Source organism: Suillus bovinus (assembly GCF_016758785.1).
Source record: "Suillus bovinus strain UH-Sbo-P2 chromosome Unknown EDB93scaffold_31, whole genome shotgun sequence".
Classification (NCBI taxonomy): Eukaryota; Fungi; Basidiomycota; class Agaricomycetes; order Boletales; family Suillaceae; genus Suillus; species Suillus bovinus.
This window is the reverse complement of record NW_024542087.1, coordinates 83,984-98,268: the sequence shown is the minus strand read 5'-3', so window position 1 is coordinate 98,268 and position 14,285 is coordinate 83,984. Positions and strand designations below refer to the sequence as shown.

The following is a 14,285-nucleotide window of genomic DNA, read 5'->3' as shown; positions in this document are numbered from 1 at the left end:
ATCGATTGCGCTATTTCAATGACCGGCCAAATTTTTGGGGTTTGAGTGACCACGTTGAACGACTGTTACCGGCAGCTCAAATGAAGTTTTGTTCTGATCATGCGTAAGGCGTCGTTAACGTTACTGAGTTCTTTCAGAAGGCTGTGGGGCAGTTAACCATAGTTGTCTGTCCGCAACTGTAGTATACAATGTGGACACAGATTCTATTTAGCGCTTTGCATTCAAGTGTGTTAAGTGAGTTTCGTCCTAGAAGTTAATGAGAGAGTAAGCACATCTAGTGCAGTAGATTTACGCTATCGTGTACTAGTCTCTATCGTTTGTCGACGAAGATGTTGGCAAAAAGAGTCCGATAATCAAGGACCATGTCATTCACTTCAAGGGCCCCATAGCCCAGGTCTAGGCACTCTGAAGGCGCTAACCAGACTCGTGATCAGGCAGCGTCGTAATACGGCCCTGGGTTTTTTTCCGAAAGTTAGATATGTATTCTCTAATTCGCTTTATGCAACTTGGCAAGGTCTGGTAAGGTTACTTCCTCTCGCAACTGGAACTGTCTCCCTTCTGGATCGCACTAGATCACTCAAAAATGGCCTCACTCACAAATAGAAAAGTGCCAAGGAGCACAAAGATGCATTCAAAAGTCGTCTGTATCATCCATTTCGTTTCTATCATTCCCCAACACTCACCCATGTGCAGGTTATCATTGGGTCAGGCCCTGCAGGACACACCGCCGCTATATACCTTGCGCGCGCGAACATCAATCCTGTCATGTTCGAGGGCTTTATGGCAAATGGTTTTGCTGCCGGTGGCCAACTCACCACAACCGCAGATGGTTCGTACACGCATCATCCCGCCCTTGTCTTGACTACATCTCATCTATCACTGAAGTTGAGAACTATCCGGGTTTCCCATCTGGCATCTTTGGCCCCGAGCTCATGAATAGGTTTCGGGAGCAGTCTATTCGGTTCGGAACGCGGATAATTACAGAGACTGTTTCCAATATCGATCTCTCTGCGCGTCCCTTCCGTTACTGGCGAGAAGGCGAGGAACATGATGTACCAGAAACTGCCGATACCGTCATCATCGCAACTGGTGCGGGTACGAAGAGGCTAGTAGGACTCAAGGGCGAGGCCACATACTGGCAAAGTGGCATCAGCGCATGCGCGGTCTGCGATGCTGCCGTCCCTATCTTCAGGAATCAACCTTTAGCTGTTATCGGTGGTGGTGATTCTGCAGCAGAAGAAGCTACCTGTAAGTTATTTCAATCCTTCTATCCTGCGAGATCAAAAATAAAACACCAAACTCTGGCAGATCTAACAAAATATGGCTCCCACGTGTACGTCCTTGTCCGCCGGAGCGAACTCCGCGCTTCTAAAACCATGGCCAAGCGACTCATGAATCACCCCAAGATTGTACGTCTCCCTCTATTCTCATACCCCCTTACCTCTGATACGCTTTCACAGACAATCCTTTGGAACACCGTCGCAACCGAATGCCAAGGCGACGGCGTCAACCTCAGCAACCTCCGCATCAAAAATGTAAGGACAGGCGTAGAACGCGATCTACCCGTGCGCGGACTCTTTTATGCGATCGGACATGAACCCGCCACGTCTCTCGTGCGCTCCCAGCTGCAAACAGACCCTGATGGGTACATCATCACTGTCCCTGGAACGACGCAGACGAGCGTCAGGGGCGTGTTTGCTGCTGGCGATGTACAGGACAAGAAATATAGGCAGGCTATTACCAGTGCGGGGAGTGGGTGCATGGCTGCGCTTGAAGCGGAGAGGCTTATTGCAGAAGAGGAGGCGGGTGTAGAGGATTAGAAAGTCAGAGGAATTTAAATGCGTATACCGCTGCAATGATTATCCACCATCTAGACCAAATATAGGCTCTTTTCAGGTTTAACATGAACTTGGGAAGCGACAACTACGGCTCCAGCAGTTGTTGCCAAAAATATGTGGCTGTCCTTGAACTTGAATTTGTATAAGCACTTTGCACCGATCAGAAAACATAAGCCCTGCTCAGTACGCCAGCCGCGAAGTTTCTATTGAGTTATACGCAAGTCTTTGACACGTTCCACAAAGTAAAACCAACTCAGATGTTACAGTGAACCCGGAAAACAAACGCGTGGAAGTACTTGTACTATTTATTATATACGTTATGCGCGGACTGCCAACGGCTAAATGATGTTGCCGGTACGTAAAAATGTTCCTGTCCAATGCCGAGGTCGGACCTACATAGTCTCCATGTGCAGGATGAAAACGAAAAAAATGAATTAATAACTGACCAAAACTTTAGCCCACCGCGAGGGTCGAACTCGCAGCCTTCAGATCACCGCCTTGCACAAACTCGTACAATTCGTAAAAGTCTGACGCTCTATCCGATTGAGCTAGGCGGGCCTTATTATATCGCGCAAAGATAACGGTTTAGTGTCGCAATTGAACATGCACATGATAAGTTGACATTGTCACGGGACACCGGGAACAAACGCGTCTCGAGTCGCGCGAGATGTATTGTATACAGTCAGTTTTCAAACATCTTACTGCTCGCCTAGTGCCCACATATCGTTGACTGATTAATTCTGTTATCTGTTTTTGCCACCCAATACTTAGGATCAATGATCAGGAGGCTTAGTCCAGATTTAATATCAGACAGCGAGGAAGAGAGACTCAGGTGCGTGACTGTCTCGTGAAACCACTCTTTGACGTTAACTTGCACATATATGATACATAGAAAGTGTCAATCGGTTTCACTTGAAATCATTGAAATATCCTCAGACGATGATGACAACTCGTAAGACTCTATGGCAGAGATATCATATGTCCAAACATATTCACATGTTTTTACTTTCAATTGATCATCCAGGCTTACAACAGATGGGTAAGTGTTGTCTCGTACACCGTGCTATCAGACACTTGATGAAGATACAGTACTCGACAGGGCCAGAACACTCCCGTCAACACAGGCTCATTTCGTGGACCGTCCGAAATTATCGAATTGACAGATAGTGATACTCCGAGTCACGATACATCCTCTGACTTTCCAGACAAATTGACTGATCTTGTCAAGAGCCCCACCAAAATTCCGAGGAAACCTGTAGCTCAGCGCCCGAAAGACTTCCTATCACTTTATGTTGATGAGAGCGATGCAGACGATGGTTCCATTCTCGTTTTGTGAGGCCATACCCACTAGTGCTAATTTCGAGCTCAAACATCAACCCGATAGGAATGAGCCTCGAAGTGCACGCAAACCCATTCGCCGTGCTCAGATATCCACTGTCAATGTAACTATTCCCTCTTCCCCAATTACTCGCTGCGATGATGTGTCATCTCAGTCACATTCATCTGGAGAGGATAAAAGGCTGTCTGGCACCTCTCAAGCAATCTTAGGCAGCATAACGCCACGAATAAATAAACCACCCCCCAGGATCCCCACGCGCAGAAAAGCAGAGGAGCAGGCACGTCGCGAGAAATATGCTGCACAGCTCTTTGAAGAGCTTAATAGCACAATATTTAACAACGGTCTCCCCCGAGAGACGAAATTGAATTGGAACAAACGCCTCTTAACTACCGCGGGAAGGGCCAAGTGGCACAGGTATCCAGTTGTTATTCTACATCTTTAATTATGCTGATCTTTATGGCAGGTCTAGGGATGGTGTTCAGACGACAGAGATCGAGTTGGCTACCAAAATTTTGGATTGTGATGGTGGAGAGATCTTCGTTTCTGTTCTACCATGCCTCTGATTTGTGTTCTCTTAGAACGGATACGAAATACTTTGTCGCATGAGATGTGTCATCTGGCATCCTGGATCATCAATAGCAGCCCGAAAGAAGGTCATGGCCAAATTTTCAAAGCCTGGTCTGTGCCCGCATCATTTTCATTGTCACTTATTATTCATCTGATATCTTGCTAGGGCCAACAAAGTGATGGTCAAGCATCCAGAAATCGAAATCACAGTAGGCAACTACGAGCGCAAAGTGACTGTTTTCTGACGGCCGCGATCCCAGACAAGGCACAACTATGAGATTTCCTACCCATTTGAGTGGAGTAAGTATGAGATTTTGCTTCAACCAAATGCTAATTTGATAATTTTATGAAGAATGCGAAAAGTGTTCAAAAGTGTATGACAAGTTTAGGTCTAGCGTCAGTATCTAATGTCTGATGATGTGGCATTAGATATGGGCGATATAGCAAATCCATCAGACCTGATGAATGCGGTGAGCTGCTCTCGAATGTACTTGGAATACCACACATAGATTCATTGACTCTGCTCTAGTTTGTGGCGTTTGTAAGATCGGAAAACTCATCCCCCTCTTCATGCAAAGAGCACCTAGGACCCCTAAGGCCAGCAGGATGGCTACTGCTCTGCCTCGAGGTGAGGTCTGTCTTAGCACTAGATATTGTTGCATTTACGAAGTTTCTGTAGATTCCCCTCGTCCTGTCCAGGAAACCAGGCAAACCCCGACCGATAGCACGGTGTATTCTATATCATCAGAGGATGAGGTGGACATATTGATCGGCGCCATTGACCATGTGACTCTGAACGATGGTGAAACTCCGCTTCGAGCTACGTAGTCCTACATTTATGATGATCTACCCATTGGTTTATCGGACTGGTAACCAGATGGATACTTTAGCGACGATAAGGATAGACTAAAAATACAAAGGCAATTTGCTACAAGAGTATACCCATCTACAAATATCAAATATTTACTCGTCCTGTTTTTACAGGTAGCCGCGTGCCGAATTCAAATTGATCGTATACGTAGGGCCGCGTCAGAATTGCGTTGAACTTTTGTACATCTGTAGCAGGCTCAAAAACAAAATGAGTGATGAGAGTAGCCAGGAATATCTTGGTTTGCAACATCGAGAACTTCCAGCCCGGACAAGCATGTGGACCAAGTGAGAACGTCATCAGGTTCGCGATTCCTGGATGAGAGGGAGCGCGTGCAGAGTTAGGCAGACAAAACCAGCGATCGGGGCTGCAATGTTGTCAGAAAAGCGGCGCAACAAGGAAAATCATACTTACTTGAACGATCTTGCATCATCGCCCCAGATGTCAGTGCTATAATTCAAAGCCTCGATGAGAATGTGCACGTAAGAGCCTTTGCGGATATGGATAGTCTCGCCCGGTTGGATGATCGTGCCATTACGAAGAACTATGGGCGAAGATATCGGGATATTGTCATCGCGAGTAGCCACCCGCATTGTGCCGTGGACGGGAGGGCACAGACGCAGTGTTTCGCGGACTACTGCATCGAGGAAAGGAAGCCCATCGATGGCTTCTGCGTGTGTTGGTGCAGAATAGCCTGACATCGATGAAGAATTAGATGCGCAAGGAGACATCGAGTTCAATTCAGAGCGTAGGCGACCTTGAATATCTGGGTGGAGGGAAAGGAGGTGGATGCACCAGGACATAGCAAGAGACGTAGAATCGGAGCCGGCGAAAAGAAATGTTGAGAGCTGGGATAGAATATCTGCGTCAGAAAGTCGTTCAGAATTATCCGCCGATAGGTTTGATTTGACTACAAGTAAATCTCAGATACAGCTAACAAAGAGTGGCGTGAGCCACTGACTGAGTCGACTAAGAATATCATTTTCTTTGATGTCGTTCGCACTCGCTTTTTCAGCAAGGATGGCGAGCTTCTTGCTTTGGATGAGCTGTTGACCAGCTTCGCTGATTACGCGTCGACTTTCATTTGTGATGCGGGTGATTTCATTAGGCTGCAACGAAGACAATACATCAGTCAAGTATCTGCCAAACTGATGGTATTACTGACAAATATCTTCTCAATCATCGGGAAATAAAGCTGGACAATTTCTCGCAATTTGGGACCCCTGTCAGCGATCCTGAACATATTTCTGTATGCCAAGTAGACTTCTTCTGATTCACACTGGAGAGCATGAAAGTGGTAGTCAAAGCCTGCCAAACCTATCACGTCAAATGTTGCAAGGGAAAACCAGTGAGCGACGTCGATCACTGCCTCGGCAAAAGAAGGAGAAGGAGAGAAAGGTGGTGCAGGAAGGGGAGGGAATTTCGCATCTTCGACCAATGTGGGAGAAGACGCAAAACTCTCCCATTTGTCCCTTAATTCTTCAGCTTTCTGGAAGAATATGGGAGCCATGGCTTTAATTGATTGAGTTGAAAAAGCTGGTGCAATTAACTTCTTCTGCGAGTAACCATATGAATATTTTTTTTTCAGAAATCAAGGGCAGTTCTCACTAAAGCTTTGTGCTCGACACCTTCCATTGCAAAAATACCTGGTATTCAACCACTTAGAATATTCATGCCTCTAGAAATAAACGAACCAGCATACCGCGGCCAAAAAGGTTCGTCAGCAATGTTCGCGTTTGCCACGGTTTCTCGTAGATCGGTGAGTTGAGGATATGCGACATAACGCAAAAATCGACGGAAAAGAGACGGAAGTCATGCTAATAGTAGTTTTAGGAGGATGAGTCGGGAATAGATTGCAAGCACTCACCCTACCGAACCCATGAAATTTGAATGTCTTCGCGAATGACTTGACCCACTTTTCATGCATGTTTGGAGATACGCTAGGGCTGAAATGAAGGCAAATTAGTCTCCTCACGACTGACCTCGAATTGGATATGCACGTACTCCATGACCTCGCGAAAGTGATTCTGCAGCGGAGAACCGTCCGGCCCCTGAATGTTCTTGAGCGGGTCAAACATGGGTGCTACGATCATCATATTGATCAACCACACAAGTCCTCTTGATACCAAAATCAGGAGGACCACACTACATGCTTTTAGAAAGCCGAGTGAGAGAGTGGAGGCGATGGAGGCGAGCATCATGGTTGGACGAGCTGGAGCTTTTTCAGGGAAAAATGACGACTTCTATCACATAGGTCACAGGTGTTATGTGTTTAGTATTTATAAGTAGTACTACAGTAGTAGATGTGCATGGGCCAGCCGAAGCCGGGCCCAAATAGGCCAAACCAAGCCGGGCCAAAGTCATCATGGGCCTGGTGCAACGGCTTTGGAAAGCCAAAGCCGCTGGCTCAGCCGGCTTATGTCATATAATGTAGTGTACACAATGACCAGACGGTCGTCCTGACCTGGTCCCATCCGTGGACCGTCATCCTCGCCGTTGTGATTATTTCCCCTCAGCACTTCATCTTCAATGTTAATGTTCTGAACCTCTTCAGCCTTCGCAAAGTTCAGAGTGGAGAACACCGATGTCTTAGAGTGTGCCGCTTTGCCACATGTAGTGCCAGATCCCATGTAAGTCATATCCTCCTTGCTTCCTTCAAGTTGTGTTGACCGATCGATTCCCCTCACCCGAGCACCGTCGGAACCATGGCTAAACGTGAGTCTTGCATTAAATTTTCTTTACTTGTTAAATTTGACGTCAACGGGACACAGAGATTTGACGAACTCTTAAAATCAGCCTTGCCTATGCGCAACCAGCCGCTTTCGCTCCTCGACATCACGCAAATAGACCTGTCTCGGCATCAATTTGCATTTCTAGTCTTACATCTAGAGGCTGGCCTGCAATTCGCTGGGGTCAGGAGTGTCGTTGGGCCATTATGGAAGGTCAACGCCGTGCAGCGCTTAGTCGAGACTAGCGCATAGTGTTCATGCATATTGGCATATGATCAATTTTGTGCATCCTATCTAGTTGATTCCAGCATTCTGACGACTTCGGATGTAGCATCCAGTCATGGCCACCATGCACAACCTGTTGTCAGGGCCTTCGATATTCCAGACTTTGAGACTGTATACCTTGTCTCATTGGCTCGCATCCATCTTCGTACGGCCATGATCGCTCGTTTTGATAGGCGCGCTGCGTGCAGGTGGTAATGCTGGTTGTACAGTGACCTTATGACCTACAGATCACTAACTACATTTTCACTATTCGAGCCGCGGCTCAGGTCAGGGCCGGGCCAAAGCCAATGACAGCTGGCTTTGGCCCAGCCTGAGTTTTTTGCAGGCCAAAACCGCGGCTTTTGGGCCAAGCAGGGCCGGAATTTAAGTTTATACCATCTCATGGCGTTTGTCATAAGCTTGCGCTGTCACCCGTCCCAAGGGCCAAGGAGCAGCTTTAAACGAACATCCCGGCACCAACCGAGGACTTGTGATGGTCGACCTGCTTTCTATAACGTAGCATTGTTCCTTCTAGAGATACCTGCAAAATACAAATAACATTAATGTCAACCGTATCAGTGAACAAATGAAAATGTCAGTTACATCGTGACGCTGATACATGAGTAATTACGTGTAAAGCGTTGAAATTAATAATTACATAATCGGTGACTTCTTCAGTTCACCGTCCTCTTTTGGCGCCCTTCATGTGACTGGAACCGCAAGTCTCACAAAAAGTTCTGGGAGTATGAGGTGGATGTTAGATCAGAAGCATGAGCATGAAAGACTTTATATTTAATAATTTATGGCTCAAGAGAATGTAATACATGTACCGTCGTATGGACAGTCGCCAAACTAAAAGGTGTCTAAATCTACAGCCAACGTAATGTCTATCGTGCAACCATAAGGAATAAACACAATTAAAGTAGGGTGACAGAAGAGCTAAGGTTGTATATTTCGGATAACCCATGACACAGAAACCCCATATGTAAAATGATAGCATCAACGAGACATGAGGTTCATTACCAGCCGTCAACGGCTACCCACTCTTCGTCCTTCACATCTAGCCAAAAATGGCCAACCATATCGCGAACCTCCTTACGTTCCCTTTGATCGACTGCAAGCATGGGTTCAAGAAAGGAGCATAAATCGTTCGCTTCGGAGATAGAGAAAAGGTATTTCTCTGTCATGACACGATTGAGAGGCCACGGCTTCAACGTTTTGATGTAGCGAAGGGCCCCTGAACGCAACGTAAGTTCTTTGTTTGAATTTCTCTTTCCCACTTGACTTGCCTGTGTGATCAAATATTTCACGACTATATCTTCCTCCCATCTTCGCGTCTAGCGGAAAATCACCCAGTAACTCAATTATCTGCGCCATGTGGTCATCGTCCTTTGTGAACACCTCGCCTTGTCCATGAGGGTCAAACAGATATTCCGCGGTCAACAACTCGAAAACAACACAGGCAACGCTCCAAACGTCAGCTCTTGTACCCCAGTCACGTCGTCCAAGGATAGCCTCCGGAGCGCGATACTGCCGCGTCTGAATATCCTCTGTAAAATGCTGCTTAGAAGGTGTCGCATTCCCTAGATCAGCTATTTTAATAGAAAGCGGCGTAGAAAGCGGCGTAGATGGAGGTCCTAGAACGGATACCCCTGAAGAAGGAGACGACGGAGTTCGGCTGAGAGACGGCTGAGAGGATTGATGTGGAGCAGTCTGGGTCAGAAGTGACGGCCCAGAAATGATGTGAATATCCGAAGAAGGATGCGATTGGATGAGGGGGGAAGTAGATACGTGTTTCTCGGCATCCAGCGAAGCACTCATGAGTGTAAGCGAGGCCATATTCGTCAGAATGGGGATGTCTGTACTTCCCACTGAGGTAGGGGGTGTACTGACAGTACTGTTAGAAGCTGCTGGCGTGGATAACGTGAAGGAGATGATAGACGAAGTCGACGGGCTACTGGAAGGCATTACTGGTGGGTCATGAAGAATGGTAGGGTCTGCTCTAGCGGACTTCCTAAGCAACTGGCTGATGGGTGCGCCACTGATCGGACTTGTTTCAGAAAATTGCTTTTGGAAGCTATGGCTACTCGCGTTAGCGCTGATACTTCCAGATCTCGACGATGGGCTTGATAACGGCTGTGAATCAAATATTTGCACGCGTCTTTCGCGTGCAGATACGTGTCGATAAGGAATGGTCAAGCCAGAACGGGACTTGGTGGGCTGAGGAACGCCTACGTGATACGATGTTGGCTTTGGCGAAATAGACAATTCGGCATGGATACGAGCTTCGACATCTGGTATGGAAATGACTGTAACAGATTAACTTGTCAGTGAGGCGGATAGAGATACATAAACAATTAGATGCGCACGAATGTTCTCAGGTTTAATGTCAGTGTGAACGAGATCGCATTCATCATGAAGATATTGAAGGCCGAGAAGCACTTGCTTCGCGATGACCTTGACGAGGGGTTTTGGAACACCTTTCTTCTTGTTACGTTGAATTAATGCAAGAAGCGTCTCCCCAAGGGGCTCGAGCACAATGCACACGTGAGTGTCCTGGAGAGCGCGATGTTCAAAAGAATCGAGGAATGAGACAACATGTAGTCGACCAGGATGGTGCGGATTTGCAGCAGCTACTTGAGACAAAAGTTTGATTTCGTCGCGTGCAGTCTCAGCATAACGCGTAGCAGATTTGACCACTTTGAGAGCGGAATAGCGGTTCTCGCTAGAAAAAAAAATTATGACATACGTGTGTATTGCCAGGACTGGAATACCCACTGAGTATCATTGACGAGCCAGACAGTTGAAAAATGGCCCCAGCTTGTCGAATGAACAAGAATTGCATGACAAAGGAGATGATGACTTACCCTAGCTTGCGTGCTACTACGTACCGACCGTCTTTGAATGTGTCATCGATTTTAACGACCATATACCCGCCAGCGTTGTAGTCAGCTGGTGATTCTTCATCCTTGGGTTCCTGGTCTGTAACCGGGACAATTTTTGAAGTGGACGATGTAGAGACGTACTGATATTTAGCGCATGGTTGGTGCGGTGCCATGTACTTTGTGAAGAGATGATTCACGAACGGAGTCGGAATGCCCGGAACAAAGTGTGACCAAGATTGTCACGCGATGACATATTGATCTGATATGAAAATCAAGGTGACAAGGTCGTTAATTTCACCCGCAGTTACGGCAAATCTTTATACGCCGAATGTCCCTTAACCCACGTACGTCGCCATATGCTGGCTCCTTGGCAGTACTTATATATTCGGGGTAGTTCTGATGGTACGCTGCAGAGTCCACTAAATGACTGTTAATATTGCCAGGAAATTTGTCGGTTCTGTTAAAGACGACTGGCAATTGTATAGGTATTGCAAACATCTGCTAAACGGATTAACCTAAACTCACTTCCATTTAGCGACCGTTCCACGGACTACACTATTGGATCTCCTATAGGTTTCGGAGCATCATCTGTGGTTTATGCTGCTGTCTACAACCCTCCCCTGCCAGGGCCACGACGTCCTATGCCATGCGCGTTGAAAGTTCTTGACTTGGACGTGCTGCCCCCTCATTCGCTGTCTTTGTTACAACGGGAGACACAACTAATGTCTCTGTCAAAGCACCCAAACGTGCTACGTGTACGCGGTAGCTGGATGGATGGCCATAAGTTATATATTGCCCTCCGCCTTATGAACAAGGGGAGCGCCGCCGACATAATGCATTACGGCTGGCCCGGTGGAATGGAAGAAGAGGTTGTTAAATGCATCCTCAAGCAAGCTCTTGAAGGCCTCAAGTCAGTCTATCTCGTCTCTTTTCTCGTACTACAATGACCACATTTGCACAGCTACCTGCATATTAACGGATTTATTCACCGCGACGTAAAAGCTGCTAATCTTCTTGTCGATGATGACGGCACAGTTTTGCTAGGGGACCTTGGGGTAGCCGCATCCCTCACAGATGATGCTGATGTGTCCAGTAGATCTTATATTGCTGCTGGCAATCGTGTTATCAACTTTGACCCTGTCTCTGCTGCCAATAACTCCTCTCCTGCATCCCCACCTGCGCGTCCTGGTATGGGGAAACGAAAATCGTTCGTTGGGACTGTGCGTGCCACAGTTTACCTCAGATCCTTGAATGCTCTAACATAGAAGTTTTTGAACTATGCAGCCCTGCTGGATGGCGCCGGAGCTTATTCAGGGTCATCAATACGATTCGAAGGCTGACATCTGGTCATTTGCAATAACTGCTATCGAGCTTACCCAGGGTCGCCCTCCACGATCGAGAGAAAGTGCTCATAATGTCCTTCTGCAAACGCAAGTTTCAAGTATCTATTTTTTGATCACATTCCTGAGGCCTTTTTTCCAGCGTTCAGGGTAAACCTCCGAAGTTTGACTCAGTAGGGGGTGTTCACCGGTATTCACGTGCCTTCAAGGACGTAGTCGATGCCTGTCTGGTAAAAGATCCCTCCAAACGGTATTTTTATTTCCAGCAACTCGTTACTTTATATCTGATATCTCCTTGACAGTCCAACGGCTGCGAAGTTGCTTCTCGCCCCATTTTTCAAGTCTTCCAAGAAGAAATCCTATCTGGTCAGCACAATATTGGACGGCCTCCCACCCCTTACAATGCGCCAAGAACGTCTCAGACACCATTCAATCACCGTTACTCATCGAACAGTGGAATCGTGGGACTTCAACTCTACAGAGATAAATTCATCAGGGGGTGTATCCGTCAGGGAAAGCCTTGACGTTGGATCAGACGATCATCACCAGTTGACTCGGCCAGTACATTCAAGATTGGAGCTTTCACACGGTATCAAGGAAGAAACAGCGCCAATCATGCCTAATTTAGACTCGACAGCCATCAACGTCGATGCTCGTACTGTTGAAAACGAGAAGATGGTTCAGTTTCTTCTTTCAGGTCCCCACGCTGGATACGGGGAATCCAGGTCTTCAAGTTTGGATGCATCATTTGCTGCATCACCACCTGCATATGTGCCTAAACCAGGTTCCGTACCTGGGCCTCATCCTATTCATATTCCAAAGCGAACGTCATCTAATGTTCGTATTTCACCTTTCTCGTATCGCAAAGACGGCACGGCATCTTCCCCCACCTCTGCATCATCAGTATCTCCGAAACTTTGGCAGCGCTTGACCCACGCCACTTCCCGAAATGCCATAAACGAAGAGCCACCTGCCAAAGAGAAGACAATGAGCGGGGTTTCACGTATACTGAGCAGACGCAGCTCCGCTGCCTTGGCTCAACATCCTACCGTCTCGTAACTTTATATATACCATCGTCAAGGCTACACTATCACACAGGATATTGTTTATTTACAGCTGGCCTAGTCATTCAGTCGTTACGAGTTTTCCTACGTCCCTATCCATCATTACTACTATACTGCCGACTGGCTGCTGTCACCTGTCTCAGAACATTTCAGCAATAATTGTCACACAAATCTTGATGAGAAGCAATCCAAGCTGATTTCTACTAGTGTCTATGAATCCATTACAGGACAGTAAAAAAAGCCCGTGATTAATCTCATCCAACAATGAGCTTTCCTTCGGCGTCATTGAAGTCGTAAGGAGGAATCTCTAAATTAAGCTTGTAAAATGATGTTAGTATGACTTCAGCAGACAGATAAAGGTCCCTACCGGAGCAGGTCCCTTTCGGGCACGGCCAGCTGCAAATTGAACTTGATTAGTAAATCATTAAGCGAAGGAATCACGGCGACATACAAATATCATAGTGAGAACCATGACACGGACAGAACCTAGATAACAAGACTGTTAGAACAGTTGAGTAATGGAAGAAAAACAACGCACCATCCTCCGTAGTCACCCGACTCGCCAATCGGGACACAACCAAGGTGCGTGCAAACGCCGAGCATAACCAGCCATTCGGGCTTCTTCACTCGGTCTTCATCCCTCTGCGGGTCCCTGAGTCCTTTTAGATCGACAGTCCGTGCCTCTTCTATCTCATCAGGGGTCCTGTGACGGATGAACACAGGTTTACCGCGCCATTTGATGATGACATTCTTGCCCTCCGGAATGTTGGCAAGTGCAACCTCGGTCTTCGCGAGAGCAAGGACGTCAGCTGATGCAGCCATGGTCTCCAGGAAGCCAGTAATAGTGGACTGGGCAACAGAAGCGGAGAGGACGCCGAGGGAGCCAACCATGAAGTACGACATGGCGCGGTTGGTGGTCTCGTCTTTCGGGTGGTAGGGGGCGAAATCAGGCACTTGAGGAGCATCTTTCGCTGCAACAGATGTGTGGATGAGGCGCTGGTGGAGATGGGTTGTGGAAGGAGGAGCTAATAGTAGGAGAGGCATTTTGGTCAGCGTTAGTGTTAAGAAGGTAAGTCAAAGTAAGGTGAAAATTTCTTACCAAGGAAAGTCTTGGAAACTAGACCAACTGAAGGACTCGTGACTGTTCCAGTCAAGCGAGTGGGGACATCAGCACGGGGACCTGCTGCACCATGACCATGGCCATCCGAAGGTGCTCGTGCCGCGAGGTTGAGACGCGGCGCGCTCGGGATTCCATTTGGGAGGGCACGCACGGTCGGTGCGAGGTTTATAGATTTCCTGATGGCATAGGAAGCCATGTCAGACGATGCTGGCGGTGGTTGCAAGTAACTAGTAACTGTTCGAGCGGAGTATTTTTCTAACAATCGGACGTT

The 14,285-nt window shown here is 47.3% G+C and overlaps 6 protein-coding genes and 1 non-coding gene across 7 annotated transcripts; 3 read left to right on the top strand and 4 right to left on the bottom strand.

The window, feature by feature from the left end:
• Window positions 1–297: 297 nt before the first annotated feature.
• Window positions 298–2,063, top strand: EDB93DRAFT_1148477 (uncharacterized protein). Its single transcript, XM_041449575.1, has 5 exons — window positions 298–640; window positions 694–829; window positions 886–1,248; window positions 1,309–1,409; window positions 1,461–2,063. The coding sequence occupies exons 1-5, from the start codon at window positions 584–586 to the stop codon at window positions 1,818–1,820; spliced, it is 1,017 nt and encodes a 338-aa protein (XP_041307245.1). The 5' UTR covers window positions 298–583; the 3' UTR covers window positions 1,821–2,063.
• Window positions 2,064–2,293: 230 nt separating this feature from the next.
• Window positions 2,294–2,396, bottom strand: EDB93DRAFT_t67. The gene has a single exon. It is a non-coding gene; the product is annotated as a tRNA-Lys (tRNA).
• Window positions 2,397–2,614: 218 nt separating this feature from the next.
• Window positions 2,615–4,979, top strand: EDB93DRAFT_1285021 (SprT-like family-domain-containing protein; the record flags this gene model as incomplete). The annotated part of the gene is made up of 14 exons (XM_041454493.1): window positions 2,615–2,670; window positions 2,731–2,790; window positions 2,863–2,877; window positions 2,928–3,170; window positions 3,223–3,280; window positions 3,332–3,591; window positions 3,641–3,702; window positions 3,756–3,855; window positions 3,911–3,974; window positions 4,005–4,044; window positions 4,097–4,133; window positions 4,189–4,214; window positions 4,274–4,372; window positions 4,424–4,979. 14 exons carry the CDS (start codon window positions 2,615–2,617, stop codon window positions 4,570–4,572), a joined length of 1,269 nt encoding a protein of 422 aa, XP_041307244.1. The 3' UTR covers window positions 4,573–4,979.
• EDB93DRAFT_463116 (cytochrome P450) lies at window positions 4,636–6,961 on the bottom strand. The gene is made up of 8 exons (XM_041456461.1): window positions 6,617–6,961; window positions 6,480–6,558; window positions 6,315–6,429; window positions 6,221–6,258; window positions 5,778–6,167; window positions 5,574–5,721; window positions 5,027–5,522; window positions 4,636–4,979 (listed from the first exon to the last, which is right to left on the bottom strand). The coding sequence occupies exons 1-8, from the start codon at window positions 6,811–6,813 to the stop codon at window positions 4,700–4,702; spliced, it is 1,743 nt and encodes a 580-aa protein (XP_041307243.1). The 5' UTR covers window positions 6,814–6,961; the 3' UTR covers window positions 4,636–4,699.
• Window positions 6,962–8,376: 1,415 nt separating this feature from the next.
• EDB93DRAFT_1148452 (kinase-like protein) lies at window positions 8,377–10,705 on the bottom strand. Its single transcript, XM_041449574.1, has 5 exons — window positions 10,473–10,705; window positions 10,384–10,425; window positions 9,975–10,330; window positions 8,895–9,914; window positions 8,377–8,842 (listed from the first exon to the last, which is right to left on the bottom strand). Exons 1-5 carry the CDS (start codon window positions 10,661–10,663, stop codon window positions 8,625–8,627), a joined length of 1,827 nt encoding a protein of 608 aa, XP_041307242.1. The 5' UTR covers window positions 10,664–10,705; the 3' UTR covers window positions 8,377–8,624.
• Window positions 10,706–10,913: 208 nt separating this feature from the next.
• On the top strand, window positions 10,914–12,889 carry EDB93DRAFT_1104287 (kinase-like domain-containing protein; the record flags this gene model as incomplete). The annotated part of the gene is made up of 7 exons (XM_041447400.1): window positions 10,914–10,975; window positions 11,026–11,400; window positions 11,452–11,710; window positions 11,775–11,836; window positions 11,871–11,931; window positions 11,980–12,080; window positions 12,133–12,889. The coding sequence occupies 7 exons, from the start codon at window positions 10,914–10,916 to the stop codon at window positions 12,887–12,889; spliced, it is 1,677 nt and encodes a 558-aa protein (XP_041307241.1).
• A 259-nt stretch (window positions 12,890–13,148) lies between these two features.
• Window positions 13,149–14,210, bottom strand: EDB93DRAFT_1086001 (Rieske [2Fe-2S] iron-sulfur domain-containing protein; the record flags this gene model as incomplete). The annotated part of the gene is made up of 5 exons (XM_041445950.1): window positions 13,149–13,211; window positions 13,262–13,290; window positions 13,346–13,380; window positions 13,433–13,919; window positions 13,994–14,210. The coding sequence occupies 5 exons, from the start codon at window positions 14,208–14,210 to the stop codon at window positions 13,149–13,151; spliced, it is 831 nt and encodes a 276-aa protein (XP_041307240.1).
• Window positions 14,211–14,285: the final 75 nt, after the last annotated feature.

Excerpts from the sequence above, each read along its gene's own strand:
- EDB93DRAFT_1148452 (XM_041449574.1), bottom strand. The coding sequence starts at position 10,663 with ATGGCACCGCACCAACCATGCGCTAAATATCAGTACGTCTCTACATCG. Across the intron at positions 9,915-9,974 it reads CATTAAACCTGAGAACATTC|TCATTTCCATACCAGATGTC; the intron begins GTGCGCATCTAA and ends AATCTGTTACAG. Across the intron at positions 8,843-8,894 it reads TGAAATATTTGATCACACAG|GGGCCCTTCGCTACATCAAA; the intron begins GCAAGTCAAGTG and ends CGTTGCGTTCAG.
- EDB93DRAFT_463116 (XM_041456461.1), bottom strand. The coding sequence starts at position 6,813 with ATGATGCTCGCCTCCATCGCCTCCACTCTCTCACTCGGCTTTCTAAAA. Across the intron at positions 6,559-6,616 it reads CACTTTCGCGAGGTCATGGA|CCCTAGCGTATCTCCAAACA; the intron begins GTACGTGCATAT and ends CCTTCATTTCAG. Across the intron at positions 6,168-6,220 it reads GTGTCGAGCACAAAGCTTTA|AAGAAGTTAATTGCACCAGC; the intron begins GTGAGAACTGCC and ends GGTTACTCGCAG.
- EDB93DRAFT_1148477 (XM_041449575.1), top strand. The coding sequence starts at position 584 with ATGGCCTCACTCACAAATAGAAAAGTGCCAAGGAGCACAAAGATGCAT. Across the intron at positions 830-885 it reads ACTCACCACAACCGCAGATG|TTGAGAACTATCCGGGTTTC; the intron begins GTTCGTACACGC and ends CTATCACTGAAG. Across the intron at positions 1,410-1,460 it reads TCATGAATCACCCCAAGATT|ACAATCCTTTGGAACACCGT; the intron begins GTACGTCTCCCT and ends ACGCTTTCACAG.